Raw genomic sequence first — 20,040 nt, forward strand, 5'->3', positions numbered from 1 at the left:
ACCGGTGGGATCCGAACACACAACCTCCGAATTTCGTGTCCGGTGCTCTACCAACTGAGCTACGGCGACGGCAGTCCAATCTTCTGCTTTCGGGGGTATTTATGTGTAGTATACCGAACCTCGAAAGTGATCTGACGTGATGCCTCACTTCTGCTCTGTGTGGTGGCCGGTGCACAGAGAAAGGCAAGGCTAATCACCATGCTTCGTAGGCCAACATCGCGGGCGGAGGTTGGACGTCACGTCTCCAGTGTCTGTAGAGACCACCGGGTGTGTGTGTGTTGCAGGGTGAAGCGTGAGCCGTGCACCTCCGACGAGGACGACGAGGAGAGCAGCAGCAGCAGCAGCGACAGTTCCTCCTCGTCCCACGACGAGGCCAGCCGCGCGTCGCCGGCCACCGGCGGCGCCAATACCACGGCACCGGCCCGGGGGTCCAAGTCCCTGGCCAAGCCGCTCAACAAGGGCCGCTGGGACAAGGAGGAGGATGAGCGGCTCAAGCGCAGCGTGCAGGCCCTGGGCAGCCACGACTGGGCGGCCATCGCCCAGTGCTTCCCCGACCGCAGCGACGTCCAGTGCCAGCAGCGCTGGCACAAGGTGCTCAACCCGGACCTCGTCAAGGGGTCCTGGTCCAAGGAGGTACAGTGTCCTCCTCCTCCCTCGTGCGTAGATCTAGGCCACGCCCCGTCTGGCGACCTCTGGGCGACGGCACCGGATGCACATAATGTCCGCAGGAGCTTCACCTTTGCTGTCATGAATGGCCGCGTCTATGTGAATGGCCCTGAGTCGGTCATTGCTGACCAGTGCCACTGGGAACAGTGTCTGCCGTTTTAAATGGTTTAAACGCCAGATTTTTAGGCTATAAAAAGCTTCTTATAGGCTTCCTCTGTAAGTAAAGTCACCCGCAGCCAAGTGTTGGATGCGACCAACGCTTAAAATATATTTTAATTCAGCTCCAAAGAGTCCTTAAATGCGATTTCTCACAATCGAGACCCATTGCTGGTGCGATAATTAGTGACATAGAAGCTTGGGAATGATATGAGTTACAGCATAGTAACGTGACATACTATGAACGGCGGCTCCTGAAATTGGCCGGTCGTGCCTAAGAACCTCCATTCTTAGGCACGACCTGAATGAACCTTGGCAAAGCTTTGAGCTCACCTGGTGCTATGTGCTGCACTGGGACAGCGCAAGGGTCAACAATGTCTTCATGGTTCCATGGTGGGCAAAGCTATTGCCTGGCACGAAGGAGCCTAAACTCTGCCATGCAGCCCGAGAGGCACTCCTGGTGGCACTTGATGAGCTAGGAGACAGCGCCGTGTGAATTGCCACCATTACACAATGGACACAAATCCTAGAACACAGCTCTCGCGGGGCCATCTACCGGAAAGGCCAGTAACGAGCTCTATTTGACGGGATGTTCAGTACCCTTGGCTGTTGGGAGGCACAATTATGAGGTTATTTCGCGTGCTGTACCTTTAATGAAGATAAGAAGTCCTAGCACTGACTTTTAAAGTGATCCTTGCATGGTCCTTGTCTGGTTAGTGTCAAAGTTATCTGCTGGGCTTAGTTTGCAAGAATTGTTGTGGATGTGGAGGTTACAAATTTTTTTTTAGCTGCTTAGTCAAAAGCCTTTGAGAAGGCAGTGAAAATAGCGCGATATAAAGTGACTGATGATGATGAGACTTCCATTTAACATTGTGTCTGGCATGCATTTGATTTGACACAAATTGTGTTGGCATGTGTTTGACATGCGCCATGAAAGCTGGCAGATGTGGAATACTTCAAGCGCTAGCAAGTAGCAGTGCTTGCTCGCAACTCAAGATTTTTTATGCAGAGGTGTTACTGATAAACGCTAGACGGCAACAACAAATCAGAGCAATTGCACGCCATGTACCAAACTTCCAGTGGCAAACCATTAATTAGCATGCAGTTTTCATTCCATCAACTGAAAAAATCTATCTCCCTTCAAGAACCGACGGATCGCTAACACATGAATGACCAGTTTTTTCAGTACGTGAAAGGCTTCTACTACCTCCCTCGTTACTCGGTCCTGGTGTTGAGCTGAAGTGGTTGTTGCACAACTGTGAAGTGGCCTGCTGCCTGAGAAGGTGTGTGGTGTGGTGACGGTTGCGCGGTGTCCCCCCCCCCCCCCAGGAGGATGAGAAGGTGGTGGAGCTGGTGAAGAAGTACGGCCCCAAGAAGTGGACCCTCATCGCCAAGCACCTCAAGGGGCGCATTGGCAAGCAGTGCCGGGAGAGGTGGGTACTACGGGCATTCCTTGTTGTGCAGCCACAGCTCCCGTTGTCTGAAGGAAAACAGCACATTTGTAGATTTGATAGATTGGTTAGAGAATATAAAGAAAAAAATTGGCAGTGGCTTAGCTCTGGTTAAGCCTGGATATACAAGCGAAAAGCTGCAGTTATGCTTTGCTTGACGTCATGGCTGTCGCAGTTCGTGCACAATGCACGGGGAGCACCATGATAATGGTGGACGCAAGTGTGTTATGTAGCCCTCCTTGCACATGCGTAGTAACTGTGGCAAACACGCGGCTGCAACGAAAGGTCAAACGGTGGCGAGGAGGCGGCGCACATGAGCAGTAGTGCGCGGCTGTGCCGAAAGGTCAGGCGGCTGCTCCGACCACCTGCGCCTCTTCTGTGACATCAAAATTCTCGCGGTTATTTATTGATAAACATGCTGTGGCCTTACAGGGGCGAGCGTACGTGCGACATAAAAGTGAGCTAATGTTGGAAATAACTCTCTCTGGTTGCCTGGCCACTGCCAACCTATCCCCCTGTGCAGGTGGCACAACCACCTCAACCCGGCCATCAAGAAGAGTGCCTGGACAGAGGAGGAGGAGCGCACCATCTTCGAGTACCACCGCCTCTGGGGCAACCAGTGGGCCAAGATCGCCAAGCTGCTGCCCGGACGGTGGGTCTCTTAAATACACTCAGTTGGCACCAGCATGCCAAGTTCCTAGCAGTTGCAGAGATCCTAACCAGGGTGACCTCCAGACACCTCTGGTGCTGCGTTTAAAAGCCCCCCTCCAAATGGCTCACTGCATCGAGTTAGTGTGCTTGGCAGTGAGAGTATGCGCCTCCATTGCCAAGATTAAGCATTCCCTGTATTTGTGGTTGAAATCTCCGTGACTTTAAAGGGGGACACTGGTCTTAGACCTATTTTCCTTATTTTTAGTCCAATCCTAATGAAACTGTACCACCTTGCTCAGCTTTTTATGCTGATTTCAGCAATGAAATTGCCTGTTTTCTTGTGTTTCCATCTGGTTAGTCTGGTTCTGTTAAACTGTATGTAGGTGTTAACATCCATTTTTGTTCTATTGTTGATTATGTTATGAGGCATCTGCAGCTGATGAATCCTGTGGTTGATCACATATTTTTGCTATCCTTTTTGTTTTGTTTTTGTGCACAGCTGTAGCATCCGTAGGGTCTTCCATCAGATTCATGTCATAGGAGGTCTGTGTGCATTATCCCCGTTTCCTGTATCCCTTTTAACTGTGACAAGACTGGATAGAAAAGTTGGGCTGGATTTGGCCCCTGAGCATGCAGCAGACACTCGCCCCCACTGAGCTGAGGGTGGGGTGGGGTTGTTGCAGGACTGACAATGCAATCAAAAACCACTGGAATTCCACCCTCAAGAAGCGCGTCGAGGTGGAGCCAGGGGGCCTTGGTGATCCCCTGCGGAAGAAGTCCTCCTCGGCCAAGGAAGCGTCCTCCTCGGTGGCCCCCCTGTCGTCAGGTCAGCGCATGGTAAGTCTGGAAAGGGTTACTGGCTGAATGCATAGCAACAAAGGCATCGAGAATGTTGAATTTTTTTAAAAAAGGAATTTTAGGGATGCTCCTCAAAAGGTTAAAAATAAGTACAATAAAAAAATAGAAGATTAGTGCGGTTTTCTTCATTAACTTTTATCGCCAACTGTTTCCGATCCACTTCTCTGAATACCTCATGGTGAATAATACTGGAGATATCACGTCTCCCTGCCTTATACTCTTCCTGGAACTTTATCCCATTCCCTATGGACGGAATTATAAGGATATGATCTGATATCTGTATTATGATGCACTGTGTTTAAAAGCAGGGAGCGTTCGAGTTATTCACGTGTTATTTATTTATTTGTCACTTCACTAACAGCGCGATTTTAGTTTCACATTACAGTAAGGGATATTTTACTGACATCAGATCAATCATGGAGTATGCCTGTGCTGTATGGGACCCTCAAGCCGGAACCCACGGTGCTATTCTGGAGCGAGTTCAGAATCATGCAGTGCAGTTTGTTACTAACAGCTATACTTTTGATCTTCGTAGTAGCAGGATTAAGCAGGATTTGGAGTGGAACTCCCTTAAGGAGCGCCGACTACAGATTAAACTAGAATTTCTCTACCGCATTTATTTTAATAAAACAGCCATAAACCCTAAAACATATTTGCTGCCACCCTATTTTACATCGAAACGGTGCGATCATGAATGGAAAATACGCGGGACGCAATGTCGTACTGATGCTTTCAAGCACTCTTTCTTTCCGCATACCATCAGTAAGTGGAATAAGCTGCCTCATGCTGTTGTTCAATGTCTGAGAATGCTTTTCGTGCAGTGTTGTCGAGCCTGATGCGTGCGTGAATGCTCACTTATACTTTATTGCCTTTTCTCTGTTTTGTATTGGTGCCCCCAGTAAACCTGACATGTGTACACACAGTTGATGCCATTGCTTCCTTTCTATTTTGTTCTTCATTGCCATGTATCACTGACTGGGTGGCCCATGTTGTTTGTTTGGCATGTATGTAGTATGTATCCCCCCCCCCTTCAATTATGCTGTCATGGCGCTGCAGGAAATTCAAATAAATAAATAAGCATTGGCCCAAAGGTGAATGAGCCAGTATTGGTCGGCATTCCAGTGGTAGGCAATTTTGGCAAGTACTGTATTTACTCACGTAATGAACGCACTTTTTTCTGTGAAAAACTGAAGCTGAGTTGGGGTGTGCGCTTACTATGCGGGATAAATTTTATGAAAACTTTTGCAAGATGAGCAAAAAAATGCAGTATTGTAAAAAAAAAAAAAACAAATGTGTTGAATAGCTTACCTTCTATAGTAAATATATGCGTGCGCTATTTGTAAACACCTTTTTTATTGCACTTGACTCGTTTCTCTATGCTTCGCTGTTCGTTAGAATTGCTAGACCCGTCGCAAAGTGAAGTGGGAAAGCTACAGCTTGGTCGTTCGTGGGACTGCATGGGATCAAAGTTGGGGTTGCGTTTTCTGTGCAGCAGGGGAAAAAAATCCAAATTTTGACGACTGAAGATGGGGGTGCGTTCATTATGCAAGTGCATTCATTACGAGTAAATACGGTAAAGGAAGGTCATTGCAGTGGATGTGAGGATCTCCACTTTGGCAGAGCCTGCGTGGAGGTCTGTAGAGACCATACTGATCAATTTGCGCTAAAAGGCACAGACACACGAAAACACAAACGGACGAAGCACATACTTTCAACTAGTTTACTTCACAAAACGTTTCGCTTTTAAAGCACCAGCTATGAAGCAGTATAACAAACCCCCGCTCTTGCATTGTTATCTGTAGAGACCCCATACAGTTTGGCAGAAATGCTGGGGACAGTGCCAACCGTTCACCTCTGGCCTTGTGCTATGAGGTGCAGAGAGGAGGTCAGGTTTTCGGTGAGAATGTGGTCAAGGGCTGCACCTGAGCTGGAAGTACCGACAGGTGTGAATTTGTTGCACAAATTTGTTGCCAAAAGTATAGAGCGTGTCCAAAGAAGAGCACTGCGCTTCATTTTCAATGCCTACGGCAGACAGGTATCCACATTTGATCTTCTTAGCCATTCCGGTTTGCCCACCTTGGAATCTCGTCCCAAAATGCATCGCTTGAAAATGTTATTCGACATCGTCAATAATCTCACCGAAATAGACTTTCTCACTTATATGCAGCATAACAGAACACTAAACTCGGCACAAACGTGATAAAACAATTGTAGTTCCCAAATGCAGAACCACTGCATACAAGCTGTCGTTCTTTCCAAGAACAATAGCTGATTGGAATGCGTTACCTCGTGAAGTGGTCACCGTGTCGTCAGCTGAAACATTTTTATCTGCAATCAACCCCAGCCGGTCAAGTTAGGGTATTTGGTTTGATTCTGCAGTGTTGCCCTTGTCACGTGTGGTTTTGTATTTTAATGTAAAGTGTCTGTTACTCATCTGTTATTTGAGTTCCGCAGAAATTTTGCTGCCTGCCTGCAGGCCTTCTTTTTCCCTTTTTTTTTTCATTGTTTGCTATTGGCAAAGCACTGTGCAATTGCATCCCCACTCCTGCCTTGGCCACCAAAAGGCGGCTGGCAGTCTTGAATAAATAAATAAAATAAATAAATAGTTGCATTTTTATGCTTTTGGCGGTGGGTAAGCTCTCAGGCAAGCGGGGTCCTTTTCGTTGCTCTTGCTGGGCAAGGCAGTGTGAGCTTTGCCCTTGGTGGATCAGCCACTGATGGTGACTGGGCACAGTTCTCTCCTTCCGCCACAAACTGCATTCATTTTTAAGAACTGCACGAGACTGTGAGGGCAAGGAAGGCATGGTGCAGTTTGTGAAAGTTAACAATTGGCACCATGCCAGAATGCTCTGCCACAACTGGTTAGAAGCTTTAGAATGTTGTGTACAAGTGGAAATAGTGAGCACTGTCAGTCAGTAGCCAGTGGCAGGCAATCTGCCCACTGGGCTATAAACGAACTTAGTACTATACCAAGTATACTACCTCGGGTATAACAAACCTTAGTATGCCACCTCGGGTATAATAGGATATAACGACCGTTCATGTGTTAACCTTGGTTGTTGCAAACTTTTGTGTGCTACCTCCGATGTCATCATCATCATGATGACATCAGAGGTAACACACAAAAGTTCATAACAACCAAGGTTAACACTTGAACGGTCGTTATATCCTATTAGTATACCCGAGGTGGCATACTAAGGTCTGTTATACCCGAGGTAGTATACTAAGTTCGTTTATAGCCAAGTGGCCAGATATAACGACCGTTCATGTGTTAACCCTGGTTGTTATGAACTTTTGTGTGTTACCATTCCGATGTGATAGAACCTAAATGTGCCACCTCAGATGTAACAAGCTTCAGTATGTGATATAACAAACATCCGGCTGCTAATGCATTCATATGATCCACCGAGTATCACCACAGAGGATATTTTGCAGGCCGAATTCACTCCCCAGTTGGCGTAGTTAGTTCCTCTCAGGTGGACAGTCTTCTGGTGCTGTTTGGCTGGTCTGTGTGCGATGCGAGAGAGGCTGCCCCACCTGTCTGTTTCTTTTCAGCTATCAACAAGCTACATACTACGTTGAGGATGTGGTTATTGCAGCACACACGGTGTCGTTTCAGTTGCAGGAACGACGAACCAAACCACAGACCATTGCCATCAAGCAGGAGCCAGGGCTATGCAAGCGTAAGTATATTCTATGCATATATATATAAACCACTTTCTGTGCTCTTTGGTTTCCTTCGTGCGTGTTTGTGTATTTGCGTGTGTGTGTGTGTGTGCATGCACGTGTGCATGTGTATGTCTACACACACACACATTTGTGCTTTTTTAATGTGGAAACTCAGTGCATCGTCTGGACAATGGACAAGGGGGAAATGTACAAAGCCCATTGGGGCCCCTGCATTCTTGTCGCGTTAATATTAATGGTTAGGAGAACAAAATGTTAACTACCTCAACCAGATGTTTCTTGTTGTGGATTGTGAGTGCTGGACACCAGAGGAACGCAGTGCTGAGTGGTGGCCCCTTTCTTTTGTGCTTTCAGGCTTTGCAACTCAGTCAGTGAGCTTTACCGTGTTGAATGAATGGTTGTGGAGAAAACTCTGCAGCTTGTGCAAGCCACATTGAGCAGCTGCCAGCCGAGTCATTGGAAGCAAATAGTCATAGTAGGAGTCAGGTCATGTAGCCATGAGACGAGCTTATCATAAACCACAGGGCGTGTCAAGCTTGACCACGTTATTGCAAACATAATGGTGACCAGGATAATGGGCTTATAGCTCCGTAAAAAGAGAGTTGGGGTTTGCTGCCCCAGCGGCTAGCGCCGACGAATGAGAGGAAGAAGACAGAAGATGAAGCTGACGAAGCTCGGGTGCACACTTGCGAACGCCGGCCTGCTGAGCAGCACTGCTGGGACAAGGACTCGCACACTAACTGTGCGAGTTTCCACATTACACTTGGTGTAGGTGCGGGGTAAAGGATGGTGAGTGCGTGGCAGTGCAGGGGCGAGCTGCTGCTGAGGGTACACGTTGACAGGCGGCGCATAAGTCGGAGCAACCGGCTGAGGTCGTGGCCGGATGACTGCTTCAGCGTATGTCAACGGTGCAGTGACCAGAGTATTTGGATTAGTGGGTGGCAGGACCTCAGCTACCTGCTCCTGGATTACACGCTGAATCAAAGGCGATAGTGATAGCGTTGGGGCGGGTTGGGAGGTAACTAGCGATAACTGACGGGCGACCTCCTCTCGCACAAACTGCTTGATGTGCTGAAGAAGGGTCGGCTGATTGTTAGCAGGACCGCCTACCGCCAAGCTCGAAAGGTTGTCGTCCGGGCAAATGACACGCCGGGTGGCGTGATGCTGTTTTCGGAGCTCGTCGTAGCTCTGACACAAAGAGACGACGTCTGAGACGGTTTGAGGATCTTTAGACACCAGCATTTGAAATGCGTCGTCCTCAATCCCTTTCAGAATGTGTTTGATTTTGTCAGCCTCGCTCATAGATGGACTGAGCCGCTTACACAAGTCAACAACGCCCTCGATGTAGCTGGTGAAATTCTCGCCATTCTGCTAGGCACGGCTGCGCAAACGTTGTTCGGCACGAAGTTTTCGGACAACGGGGTGGCCGAAGGCGTCAGTCAGGCTGGTTTTGAGAGCCGCCCAGGTAGTAAAATCCGCCTCGTGGTTGTGGAACCACAAGTTGGCGACGTCGGTCAAGTAGAAGACGACGTTCGTGAGCTTAACGACGTCATCCCATTTGTTGTATGCACTCACGCATTCGTAGGAGGCCAGCCAGTCTTCTACGTCGGTGTCGTCAGTGCCGCTGAAGATCGTCGGGTCGCGCTGACGGACGGCACCGGAACAGATGACAGGCTGGGCAGGTTGGACCGAGGTGTCGGATGTCGTGGTAGAGCCTGGGCATCGTGGCGTAGATCCACGGGGAGAACAAGCAACACCTCCACCAAGTGGGGAGGCGCTGCTCGCTTGTTGTGCATGGCCCAAAGGACACTTCGTAGAGTTTTGGCCACCCCATGGAAGGTGGCGCCTGTTGCCTGGGTTTGAGAGTACGCGCGAACCGGTCCTGGTGCGAGAGATCGCATTCTGGTTTATAGGTGAACCTTGACCGCTAGCATGTGCTTATTAATCTCGCCAAAGCAAAGGCGAGCATAGCTGCTGTGGGCACTCACAGGTGGCCCGCGTTCTGTGCATCGTCTGGTGAGATGGGAGAACCCGTGGAAAGAGCTCATTGAGAAATGGTCCACTGGAGGCTGTTGTGGCAACCCATCAGTCTTATTATTTTTTCTGTTATTTTTATATGCTTGCTGCCGTTCCCGCGATACATGCCACACTAGGCTTGAAATAAATAAATAAGCAAACAGGCAGCAGGGGCCTTCATCATCGTATTAGGCCTGACTACGCCCACTGCAGCGCAAAGGGCTCTCCGATATCTCTCCAATTAACCCTGTCCTTTGCCAGCTGCGCAAACTTCTTAATCTCATCCACACACCTAACTTCCTGGGGTGTAATGACAGACTTGGCGCTCTGAAAGCTTGTGTTGGTGCAGGAGCACCACTTTTAAGAATGCCTTCAGAAAACTCACCGTGGGAAATTTCCTGAAGTTTTGTACTGCAAAGAGAATGCACCTGATGTTGCCTGCCTCCCCCTCCCACCTGCACTGTCCTCTGAATTTGGACGCCAGAAGACATGAGGATCCATAGCGCACACAATTGAAGGGACACAACACAAGCGCTAAACTTGCACTGAACGATCTTTATTTGGCACGGACAGCCTTATAAAGATCACGTTAGGTACAGGCATAGATGTCTAACAACATAAAGTTCATGATGTGTCAAGGAATGAGAAAAACACAATGCAAGCCACCAATCAGTGAGCACGTTTCACACTATCGCCCGCTGCCTTGAATCTAAGAGAGCTAAGTCCTTTTTTGATAATGACACCGAAGGATCACTAACGCAATTTTCCAATCCCTCTTTTTCCATCGCCGCAGCTTCAGTTATCTCCCTCGTTTTTTTATCACTATTTTTTCCTACCACTGAACACTCCTCGAACTTAGGCGTGCACTTGTGACCACGGCAGTGACGAGCCAAATTACCTGGCCCCTCATCTCTAATATTTCTGTAGGGCTCTGATTGATGGCTTGCATTGTGTTTTTTCTCATTCCTTGACACATCATGAACTTGACAAGATAATCGTTGTTAGTCATCTATACCTGTACCTTACGTGATCTTTACAAGGTTGTCCGCGCCAAATAAAGATCGTTCAGTGGAAGTTTAGCGCTTGTGTTGTGTCCCTTCAATATTGTGCGCTATGGATCCTCGTGTTGACTACCCACTAGCCCGAACCCTGACCCTTCTAAAACCAGAAGCTGATGCATTGTTTGCTGACAGTTGTAAGCATTGACGGAGCCGGAGAGAGGCTTTTAATTTTTCTTTTTTACTGAGAAGAAAAGTTGGGTGGAGGTGTCCTCCTTCACCAATGTGTGTGTCCTGTGGGGGGGCATTGCAGAGGAGTACCCCCTGGTTCCAGACTACCCGCCAAGCAGCACTGCGACCAGTGGCCCAGCCGCTCCGGTGCAGCCGCTCTGGCAGCCGGAGGAATTTGCTGCCATCCTCTCCACGGCGAGCGCAGACACAGAAGCGGCCCCGCCCGTCAAGGTGGAAGGCGTGCGGGTCAAGCGTGAGGATGGCGGCAGGCCAGAGTACATCGACATCAACGACCTGCTCTCCCCACTCAAGTGAGTGGGGTGCCCACCACTCGGAAGGGGGAACTTGGGGAGGGCCACAAGTGAGCGGGTGCTATTTATTTATTTACTTATTTGTTAGTTACCTCCATCGCCCCACAGGGCATTACAGCAGGGGGGCTACAGACTTCATTAGAGGTATAAAACAATGATTGCAGTGCGTGGAAAAATGCATCATCAGATGTGATACATACAATCACCATCATCATCAGCCTGGCTACACCCACTGCAGGGCAAAGGCCTCTCCCATGTCCCTCCAATTAACCCTGTCCTTCGCCAGTTGCGGCCACCGTATCCCCGCAAATTTCTTAACCTCATCTGCCCACCTAACTTTCTGCCGCCCCCTGCTACGCTTGCCTTCTCTTGGAATCCACTCTGTTACCCTTGAGGACCTTAAGGATACATACAATGCTCGATGGCTAACTGTTCCAGTCTCGAACAGTTCTAACAAGAAAAGAATAACGCAAGACGTCACCCCTGCAAAAAAATTCCATGACCTTCAAGCAGTGGTCCAGTCGCTTTGAGATATAATGAGCTGCCTGGATATATTGTTCGCGGTTTATGCCAGTTTTCAATAACAAATCTCATGAAATTTCAGTCTGATGTACCTTCTACGGTCCTTCAACTCTTGCCATTTAAGTTTTCGTTTGCTTTAGGAGGGAGGTGGAGTAGATTTCAGATTTCAATCGATAATATTTGACTCTGTCTGAGTCATAGCCGTGCCTTCTTCATGCCCGCACCCTATCACATCATGATACCAGATAGTGCGATGCGGCCGAGGTCATGCCACGAATGAATGCACTTGCTGCGCTAAGCAAGAACAGTAATTTGCATGGGGCAGTGACGTTCACGAAGACCGCGAGGCAACACCCCCCCTCCCCCGTCTACCGTGTTTGCTGCCCCGCACCGCGGGGTGCGTTGTCCAAGCCGTGGCGGACGCTGCAGCTGTCCCGCTGTATAGTTTTCAATGCGAGCGCGCCCTTTGTAGGCCATCTTGATGGCAATGCAAAAGCATCTCATTATCTCGAATGGCAACGATGGAAAACAAATAGCCAAGCCTATGCAAGCCAGTCCGATTGCGCCCGCCGAGTCTGTTCTATCTAAATCCAAGATGGTGCCTTTCACGGTGCCGGCGAACGGGTTGGTAGTGACAGCGATGCCTGCTCGCATTTATATTAGGCTGAAATAACAAACTTTCGGTTGAAAAACGATCACCACAATATTGTTGGCGTCTATGTTAGTCCCGAAAATTCGAACTTTCAGACTCCGCAAAGTCCGAAATATCGGTTGTGAAAATGTACACATTCCTATGAGGTGTGCGATGGTTCCTCAGCGAAGTCCGAAATATCACGCTAGTCCGAATTATTGGAGTCCGAAATATCGGTCGGCTACTGTAGCTTTACTGAAATGTTTCAACTTCTTGTACAGAGCGTTTGGCTGGGGGTGCTAATGAGCATTGACTCCTGCTTTCATGCCTGAGACGGTTCCCACACCCTTTGCTTTCCATTTTGTGCCTTGGATGGACAGTGCGTCTCTACGGGGTGCGTTGTTCTCGTCCCTTGTTTTTGTTGAAAATGGCCCTCTGAGAATGAGCTGGAATGCCCAGACAGTGTTTGCTGTACGCTCAGCATCATGTGCGGTCTCACTGAGCGGGTGTCCAATGTGCTTGAGCCAAGCAGAAGCACCACACCTGGCAAAAATGCCATTAATGTTTTCATGAAATTGTGGGTTTAAGTGGCATCGTAAGCAACCCTTGGTGAGATGCCAACAAAGTGCCACTCCTCGCACGCATTGCTTGGGGTTGCAGAACCAGTGTAGAATAGTGATGACAGAATGTAATAATGAAAATCAATAACTCTTTCCGTACCATGGGGAAAATGACCATTTTCTGAAGGTTTCAGTACATTTTTTTTTTCTGTAAAAACTATTGCATTCAATATTTCATTTCATTTATTGGTTTTGTTTGGCCAGTACAGAGACTGCAAACAAGGGAGAGCAAGCTAAAGGCGCCTAGTAGCGCCTGACAGAGGCCTGCCCTCCCCATTTATTGCAATACCCAGAAACAGAGCTGAATAGAGGTGCTTTCTATTCATATAAGTTTAAACAACAAATTTCATGGTGCAACAAAAAATTTCTTTTGCTAAAAACGAGATTTTAGGAAAAAATTGAACAATACTAGCAAAGGCACAAGCAAGGCAAAAGCAAAGCAAAGTGTTTGTTACTCTATTGGCCACTATCTGCAAAAAAAAAAAAAAAAAATTCAGCTCTATCTTGAATAGTATTCTTGCTACAAAACAATAACTGGAAACCCTATAGTCATGCATCTGAGTGCGGCCGTCTGTGTTTGAGGCTGGTTTCCATCATCACTGATGTGACAACTGATTCATCTTCAGTGCCTTGCAACATCTTCAGGCTCGTTGTTGCACGGGTCGTCGATTAAATCACTCGCAGAGGAAACGGAGTCCTGAGATTTGCTATGTCTTAGAGCGCGTGCCACACATCCGGAGGTTGCCAAGCGACTTTGATGGTACCGCATCTTTGGAGTGCATTCAGAAAATGCTTTTTTGTAGGGGAAAAAAAAACTATATCGGAAACAAAACTTCAGTTATCCGACTACAAGCCAGATTCACATTGGGCCTGTAAGCAATGCGGAAGGCTCCCAAGTCGAGCAGCGAAGGCGTCATCTGTGGGCAACATGGCGAGCAACGAGCGCAGGTCTTCATTTTTTCGCAGCGCGTTAGAAAGTGCCCCCTCGCAGGACAAAAGAAAACTACATCGGAAACAAAAATTTGGTTCCTTGCCTACAAGCTATATCTGCAGCGTGGTCCTTATCAATGCAGAAGGTTCTGAAATCAGGGCATGAAATGATCATTAGCAGGCTAACGATGCTCAATGGGTGCGGTAGGGAAAGAGTTAATGCTTATGCATGAGAGGGTCCTGATTGGCATGTGCCTTAGATGTCTGTTTGGACTGTTTGAATGTGCTGAGCCAGACACCCTGCCACGTGACGTGGTGAGTGAGTGTGTGTGTGCCTCCGTGCAGGGACATAAATGTGGAGGAGCTGGAGTCGGCCACAGCCCGGAGCCCCAGCGACATCCCCGACGCCAACGGATCCTTTGGGCAGCTCACGGCCCTCGACCTGGTCGCAGGCACTGGTGTCACACCCCACGTCACACCCGTCAAGTTTGGCTCCCCCACGCAGCAGCACAAGTTCGCAGGTGGGCAGTCGTTGTTTTGAAATGTTCTGTTTTACGGAAAATGCCACGGAAAATTCCGTTTGTCCTTTGGGTCCTCCAGGTGGTAGCCTGCCGCCCAGGTGTGTGTGTGTCGCCCTGTGTGATCTCATTACACCCGAGAATGTGGCTACTACGCAGTGGAGAAGTTGCACATATATATAGTGTTTCAGGCAGAACCTGTGATTTCCAATCTTTCACGTGTGTCTCTTGCTGCTCACAAGACAGTCTGTGTGACCTTTAAAGGGGGACACTGGTCTTAGACCTGTTTTCCTTATTTTTAGTCCAATCCTAGTGAAACTGTACCACCTTGCTCAGTTTTTATGCTAATTTCAACAATGAAATTACCTGTCTCATAAATTAGTCGGTTCCCAAGATAATTAATTTTAATTAGTCATTCATCAGTACCTCCATGCAGAAAAACTGCTCCGTAAAAAATAATTTTTAATCCATGGCTACATAGTATGGTGAGCAGAGAGTGCAGTAATCGAAACCGTTTTTCCATTTTACCCTCATTAGTAATTTTACAGCACTTGGAATATCAATGTTCAAGGTGTAAGTGTAATGCATCGCTAAACTTTGCGAAATTACAAATTTTTGAAGTGGGATTGAACAAATCTGCTTTGATCATTGCACACATTGTGCCTTCAGCTTCTGTTAGCAAGTATAATATGACATCTATGTCTGTCCTAGATGTTGAGATATCGACATACTAAGACAGCCAGTTGTCCAAAATTTTCATGCCATTAAATTGTCTGCTCCTGCATAAATTCAGCCCACACAATGATCTGAATTTAATATTATGGTCAAAATGTTGATCTCTTGAAGGAAGAAATTGGTACAGTTGGAAAATAATAGCTGTAGATTCCACAAATGTCATTTTTTGAAAATCGATTTTTGGTCATTTGTTGGTCTTTAAGTGTAACTGTGACTGATATTAATACACAGAGCAACTGTAGTATAATCATTGCATCATGTTCATTAGCTTATTTCAGTTTCCCTCTTGGCTGGTTGGGCATTGTAGATGGGAGTGGAGCTTGACAGGGGAGACCAGGGGTGTAAGTTGTGAAGGCAAAATGGGGTGTACATTGCAGAAATTGCGCAATAAATGATAACAACAAGCACAGTAAAGAATTGTTTTAGTGTCTGGTTGTACCATGGGGCATGTCGGTTACTTACAATGGTTTTACGAGGGATGTATAGATCGATTAGCTCATGAAGCTTCCTTTTAAACAGCACCCAATTCTCGTTAACCAATCACTCTTGATATCTATGAATAAAATGGCTTTGGAAAACTTCCAGAGCCTGGTGGATTGCTAAAAAATTAGCCCAAACACTGGAAACAAAATCTGGAACAGCAGTCTATACACTTCCAATAAGTTGGAAGTTTTCACTACTTGAAATAATGAATAATTCAAACAAAGCAGTACAGAATTTGATGATTGGGATGACCCGTTATTTGCAATGCTGGAGCGCGACCAGTTGATAGTGTCGGGGAAATTTAAACTGCCAAACAAAAAAAAAAACTACAATGAACGACGGCAGTGCAACGAAAAAAAATAGATAAACACAGGCGCTGACTACTGCTTATTGAAATGGTTTGTTTGCTTGCGAAACATGTACTGCCCACAAAAGAAAGACTATCATTTGCTCACAGAGATAAAACATTTGCCGCTGTCAAATACAGTTGAATGATATACTTAAAGGGGCTCTGAAAAGGGGGTCTAATAAAGGTGTGGTGTGCCTGAGATGTCAAAGCACGCTGCTTCTGGAATATTGTCCAGCAAGAATTATTTTAATGCTTGTTGTAGATGCTGAGTTACCTGTAGTTGAAATCTGAATTTCATTGTCTTTGTGCCCTTCCTTTTCCTCTCGTCACTTTTTGCACGCTGGAAGTTTGGCGCTCCTCCGTCGGCTCCCCCTCTGTGGGTGGAGTTTGCTGACCCGCCGGAGTCACATGGCTTATTGGCTGCGGCCATGGTAGCTGCCCGACATCTGAAGGAGTCTAACCAGTACCAACCTCTCAATTTGTATGCGCAGGTGTGAGCGATGGAAGAGGGTGCGAGCATGAAAAAGTCGCTGGGAAGGGCTTGTCAATTATCGCGCGTGATTTAGGGTTCTCTGCTGTGTGTAGAAACATATTACTTGGCTCGGGTTTTCGTGACAACATCATCATCATCATCATCCTGACTACGCCCACTGCAGGGCAAAGGCCTCTAGCGTGCCTCTCCAATTAACCCTGTCCTTCGCCAGTTGCGGCCACCGTAACCCCGCAAACTTCTTAATCTCATCCGCCCACCTAACTTTCTGCCGCCCCCTGCTGCGCCTGCCTTCTCTTGGAATCCACTCCATTACCCTTAAGGACCAGCGGTTATCTTGCCTTCGCAGTACATGCCCTGCCCAAGCCCATTTCTTACTCTTGATTTCGACTAGGATGTCATTAACCCACGTTTGTTCCCTCACCCACTCTGCCCGCTTCCGATCTCTCAACGCTACACCTATCATTTTCCTTTCCATGGCTCGCTGCGTTGTCCTCAACTTAAGCTGAACCCTCTTTGTTAGCCTCCACGTTTCTGCCCCATGGGTGAGTACTCAGTGCTGTGATTGAGTGAGTTGATGTGCTCTCCTAGGAAGGTGTTTCAGAGCCCCTTTGAGTGTTAAGATAGAGCATCTCTTTCTTCAGCATCGTGATGGGAGGTGTGCTGATGCAAGTCTCTGCCCTCGTGTAGGCTGTTCTTTCTTTGTCTTTTCTCCTTTGTGTGACACAGCCTTCGCATTTGTTGCAGTGAATTGCGCGATTGCTTCTTGTCCCAGTCTGCTGCAAAGAATTTGCATGTTCAGGGGGAGCAGTCTTGCAACTGCACAAACTGGGCAGGCTGCAAGCCCAAGCTGCGTCAGACGAAGGTGTTCCACGCTGTCTCAACTTTCTGCCGACTTTCATTGAAGCCATCTTCACTTCCTGCATTGTTGTTTGAATGGCTTTCGATAAGGCAAGACTGCTGGAATGGAAGCCATGTTGCGATGTGTTCGTGCCTTGTCAAAGCCAAGGGAGTGACACTCTCATACAGCCAATGGGGACGCTTTTTTTAGAAGGCGATGGTGGCGGCACCTGGGAGAGGCGGTAAACGCATCAAAAATCCAATATGGCGGCGCGCGTTCTGGCGGCTAGTTGCGGTATGGTGTCATAGTTGCGGCCGGTTGCTCGTGCGTTCCTGGAGCTGGCGGCCGCTAGCTCGATCCAAGCTTTGTAAATACTGGCGATTAACTGCTCCCGCGCTGCATTCACACTTGATTTCCTAACTACTTACAGAATCTGCTTGCTCGCTTTTGTATTTCGATGTGTCTGTTGATGTAGCATGGTGCATGGTGGCGAGCGGCGCGACTGCTTAGCAGCTCCGCTCGCTCGAGAACGAAAAGCGTAAATGGTTTTGTACAAAGAACAATTTATTAAAAGAACACCAGCAGTGACAATCGATGTTCAAAAAGCGATCTTAGGCATCAGTGGCATTGCAGTATCAGTAACAGGCATCCTAAAAATCAAAATTAAAAAACGCCATTATGTAAGCCTTGAAGACATGAGTGCACAGAGAATATATAGAGGATAAAAAAAAGGTATCAAGGTAGGTACAGTATACATAATCAAATGCTACATGACTGAATATAGGTTTGTACATGACTTTGTAGGAGATTCAGGTAAATAGCAGGCAAGTAAAACATCTGAAATGTATTGAAATGCATTAGTCTGTGGCAATGAATAAACACCCGCAGAGAAAGGCATCGAAAAATTTCAACCTTTGACTCGTGTAGAAGAAATCACAGTCCGTTGGGCTAGGGACAACATGATATGCTGCAGTGCTAGTGCTTAGTATAAAGACTCCAAGAAAAGCTCACTGTGTGACTCGACATGACGCCAATGACGCTGCTGCAGTGTGAATGTCGCCGTTTTCGCTTACGCGGCTGACCGGGCGTCGTCTGTTTGTCGTCTGCTGCCGCGTTGCCCGAGGCGTCATCTTCGCAACTAATTTCTTTGATATCTTATTTTTAATACCTATGGCTGGTTATAATTTAGTTCATATGCATGTTTTTATTATTGATAGTAGGCGAAAAATTTCACTTTTATTAGGCTTAACTGCACCCGTGTTTACCGCCGATACCAGGATCGCTGCAATCGTTTAGACCGGGGTGCCACCCTCGGCGCGGACGCGCAACTTGCAACATGCCACAGCCCTGTCAAAGCTTCCAAAACCTCGTGATCAAAATATATATCTGTGCCATTGTGGTGGTGCTGCCATCCCTTGGGAGAATAAAGAAACAACAGGCTGCAACCATTCCTATGAGTTGAGAGGACATAGTAGTAGCGCTAAAAATAGGGACAAGGGTAGACGAAGACAGCACAGGCGCTAGACTTCAACTGACTTTATTCTCGAAAAGAACCACGAATTTATAGGTGACAATCAGGAGCAAAAAAAAATCAACAATCGAATCGCATGCGTGACGGCACTTCCCGATACAGGAACTTGAAATCTTTATGTTTACCTGTGTACTAAAGATATGAAGTTCCTGTATCGGGAAGTGCCGTCACGCATGCGATTCGATTGTTGATTTTTTTTGCTCCTGATTGTCACCTATAAATTCCTGGTTCTTTTCGAGGATAAAGTCAGTAGATGTCTAGCGTCTGTGTTGTCTTCGTCTACCCTCGACCCTCACTATGTCCTCTCAATCCAAACATCAACTAGCCCAGCTTTCTGCCTTAAATTCCCATGAGGTGGTGCACTGCAGAAATGGCTGGCAAATGACTGAAATGAACGGCTGAAACCGTGACAATTGCGATGCAATCAGTCTGCGCAAAGGATGGGCCCGCTCCAAGCCCTCCTTCCTTTGGTGTACGCAGGTGGTGGTGGCGAGCGGCTGAGGGACGTGGGTGTGGTCCCCGAGGTGTCCTCGACGTCCCACTGCAGCAGCGGAGGAGGCAGCTCGCGCCTGGTGACCCCCCCCATCCTGCGGCGAGGGAAGCGGAGACGGCTGGTCAGCCTCTTTCCCCTTTTTCCTCCCCGTGCCACACGGTGGAAATCGGATCAACTCACTTCGGGCAGGGCATGGGGAAAAGTGGCTTCACGCATACAACCCAACCTGCTCAGAGTGCCTGGCCAATGGCCTCTGGCCACACAGGGCATGCATTCAAGGGGGGAAGAGAGTCTTGGAAACAAATTTTTACCAATGAAGTCACAACTATGAAATCTTCAGGGAACATGCATTTTTGCGCGCTGATTCCAAATATGTGAATTAATTTCATGTACAACAAGTCCTTGTGCTCTTATGCAATATGTTGGATAGCTTTTGCCGAGAGTTTGAAAGGAATTCTACTGCAGGGAACTTGTTAGATTGCGTGCCATTGGTTTCTCTTGGCATCAAGCTGTGCAAGAAGGGTGAAATTATCATCCTGCCTGTTGTAACAGGCGAGTTGCAGGATTTTGAAATTATCAGTTTCTTCCCCTTTGTGAAGTGGCAAATTCAAAACCGTGTAACCCAACTTCTGTGATAGGCAGGATAATTTTGTCCTTATTGCATACAGTAATCCCTCGTTATAACGAAATCGCTTTACTCGAAATAACGCTTTATTTGAAATTTCTTCCGGTCCCGACCCAAACGCATGCATTTTAAGCCGCATTACTCAAAGCGCACGAAGAGCGTGACCCGCTTAGAGCAAAGTGGCGAGCGGAGGCGTCGCCGCCGCTGAGAGTAGGCGTCGCCGCCGTGGCGGCGACCCTTTGCGCAT

General features: G+C 47.6%; 1 protein-coding gene across 4 annotated transcripts in view; it reads left to right on the top strand.

Annotated features, from left to right (window-relative positions):
- LOC149367348 (transcriptional activator Myb-like) overlaps window positions 1-20,040 on the top strand; it is a 116,933-nt gene that overhangs the window by 45,154 nt on the left and 51,739 nt on the right. For all 4 annotated transcript variants that reach the window (XM_089555175.1, XM_089555190.1, XM_089555195.1 and 1 more), the window contains exons 2-9: window positions 285-633; window positions 2,152-2,255; window positions 2,797-2,925; window positions 3,608-3,761; window positions 7,402-7,465; window positions 10,797-11,025; window positions 14,074-14,249; window positions 19,156-19,289. In XM_089555175.1, coding sequence (XP_089411301.1) covers window positions 285-633; window positions 2,152-2,255; window positions 2,797-2,925; window positions 3,608-3,761; window positions 7,402-7,465; window positions 10,797-11,025; window positions 14,074-14,249; window positions 19,156-19,289 — 1,339 coding nt within the window. The remainder of the gene's footprint in view (window positions 1-284; window positions 634-2,151; window positions 2,256-2,796; window positions 2,926-3,607; window positions 3,762-7,401; window positions 7,466-10,796; window positions 11,026-14,073; window positions 14,250-19,155; window positions 19,290-20,040) is intronic.

The sequence above is a fragment of the Amblyomma mixtum genome, chromosome 1, assembly GCF_055824585.1.
Source record: "Amblyomma mixtum isolate Tamu chromosome 1, ASM5582458v1, whole genome shotgun sequence".
Lineage (NCBI taxonomy): Eukaryota > Metazoa > Arthropoda > Arachnida > Ixodida > Ixodidae > Amblyomma > Amblyomma mixtum.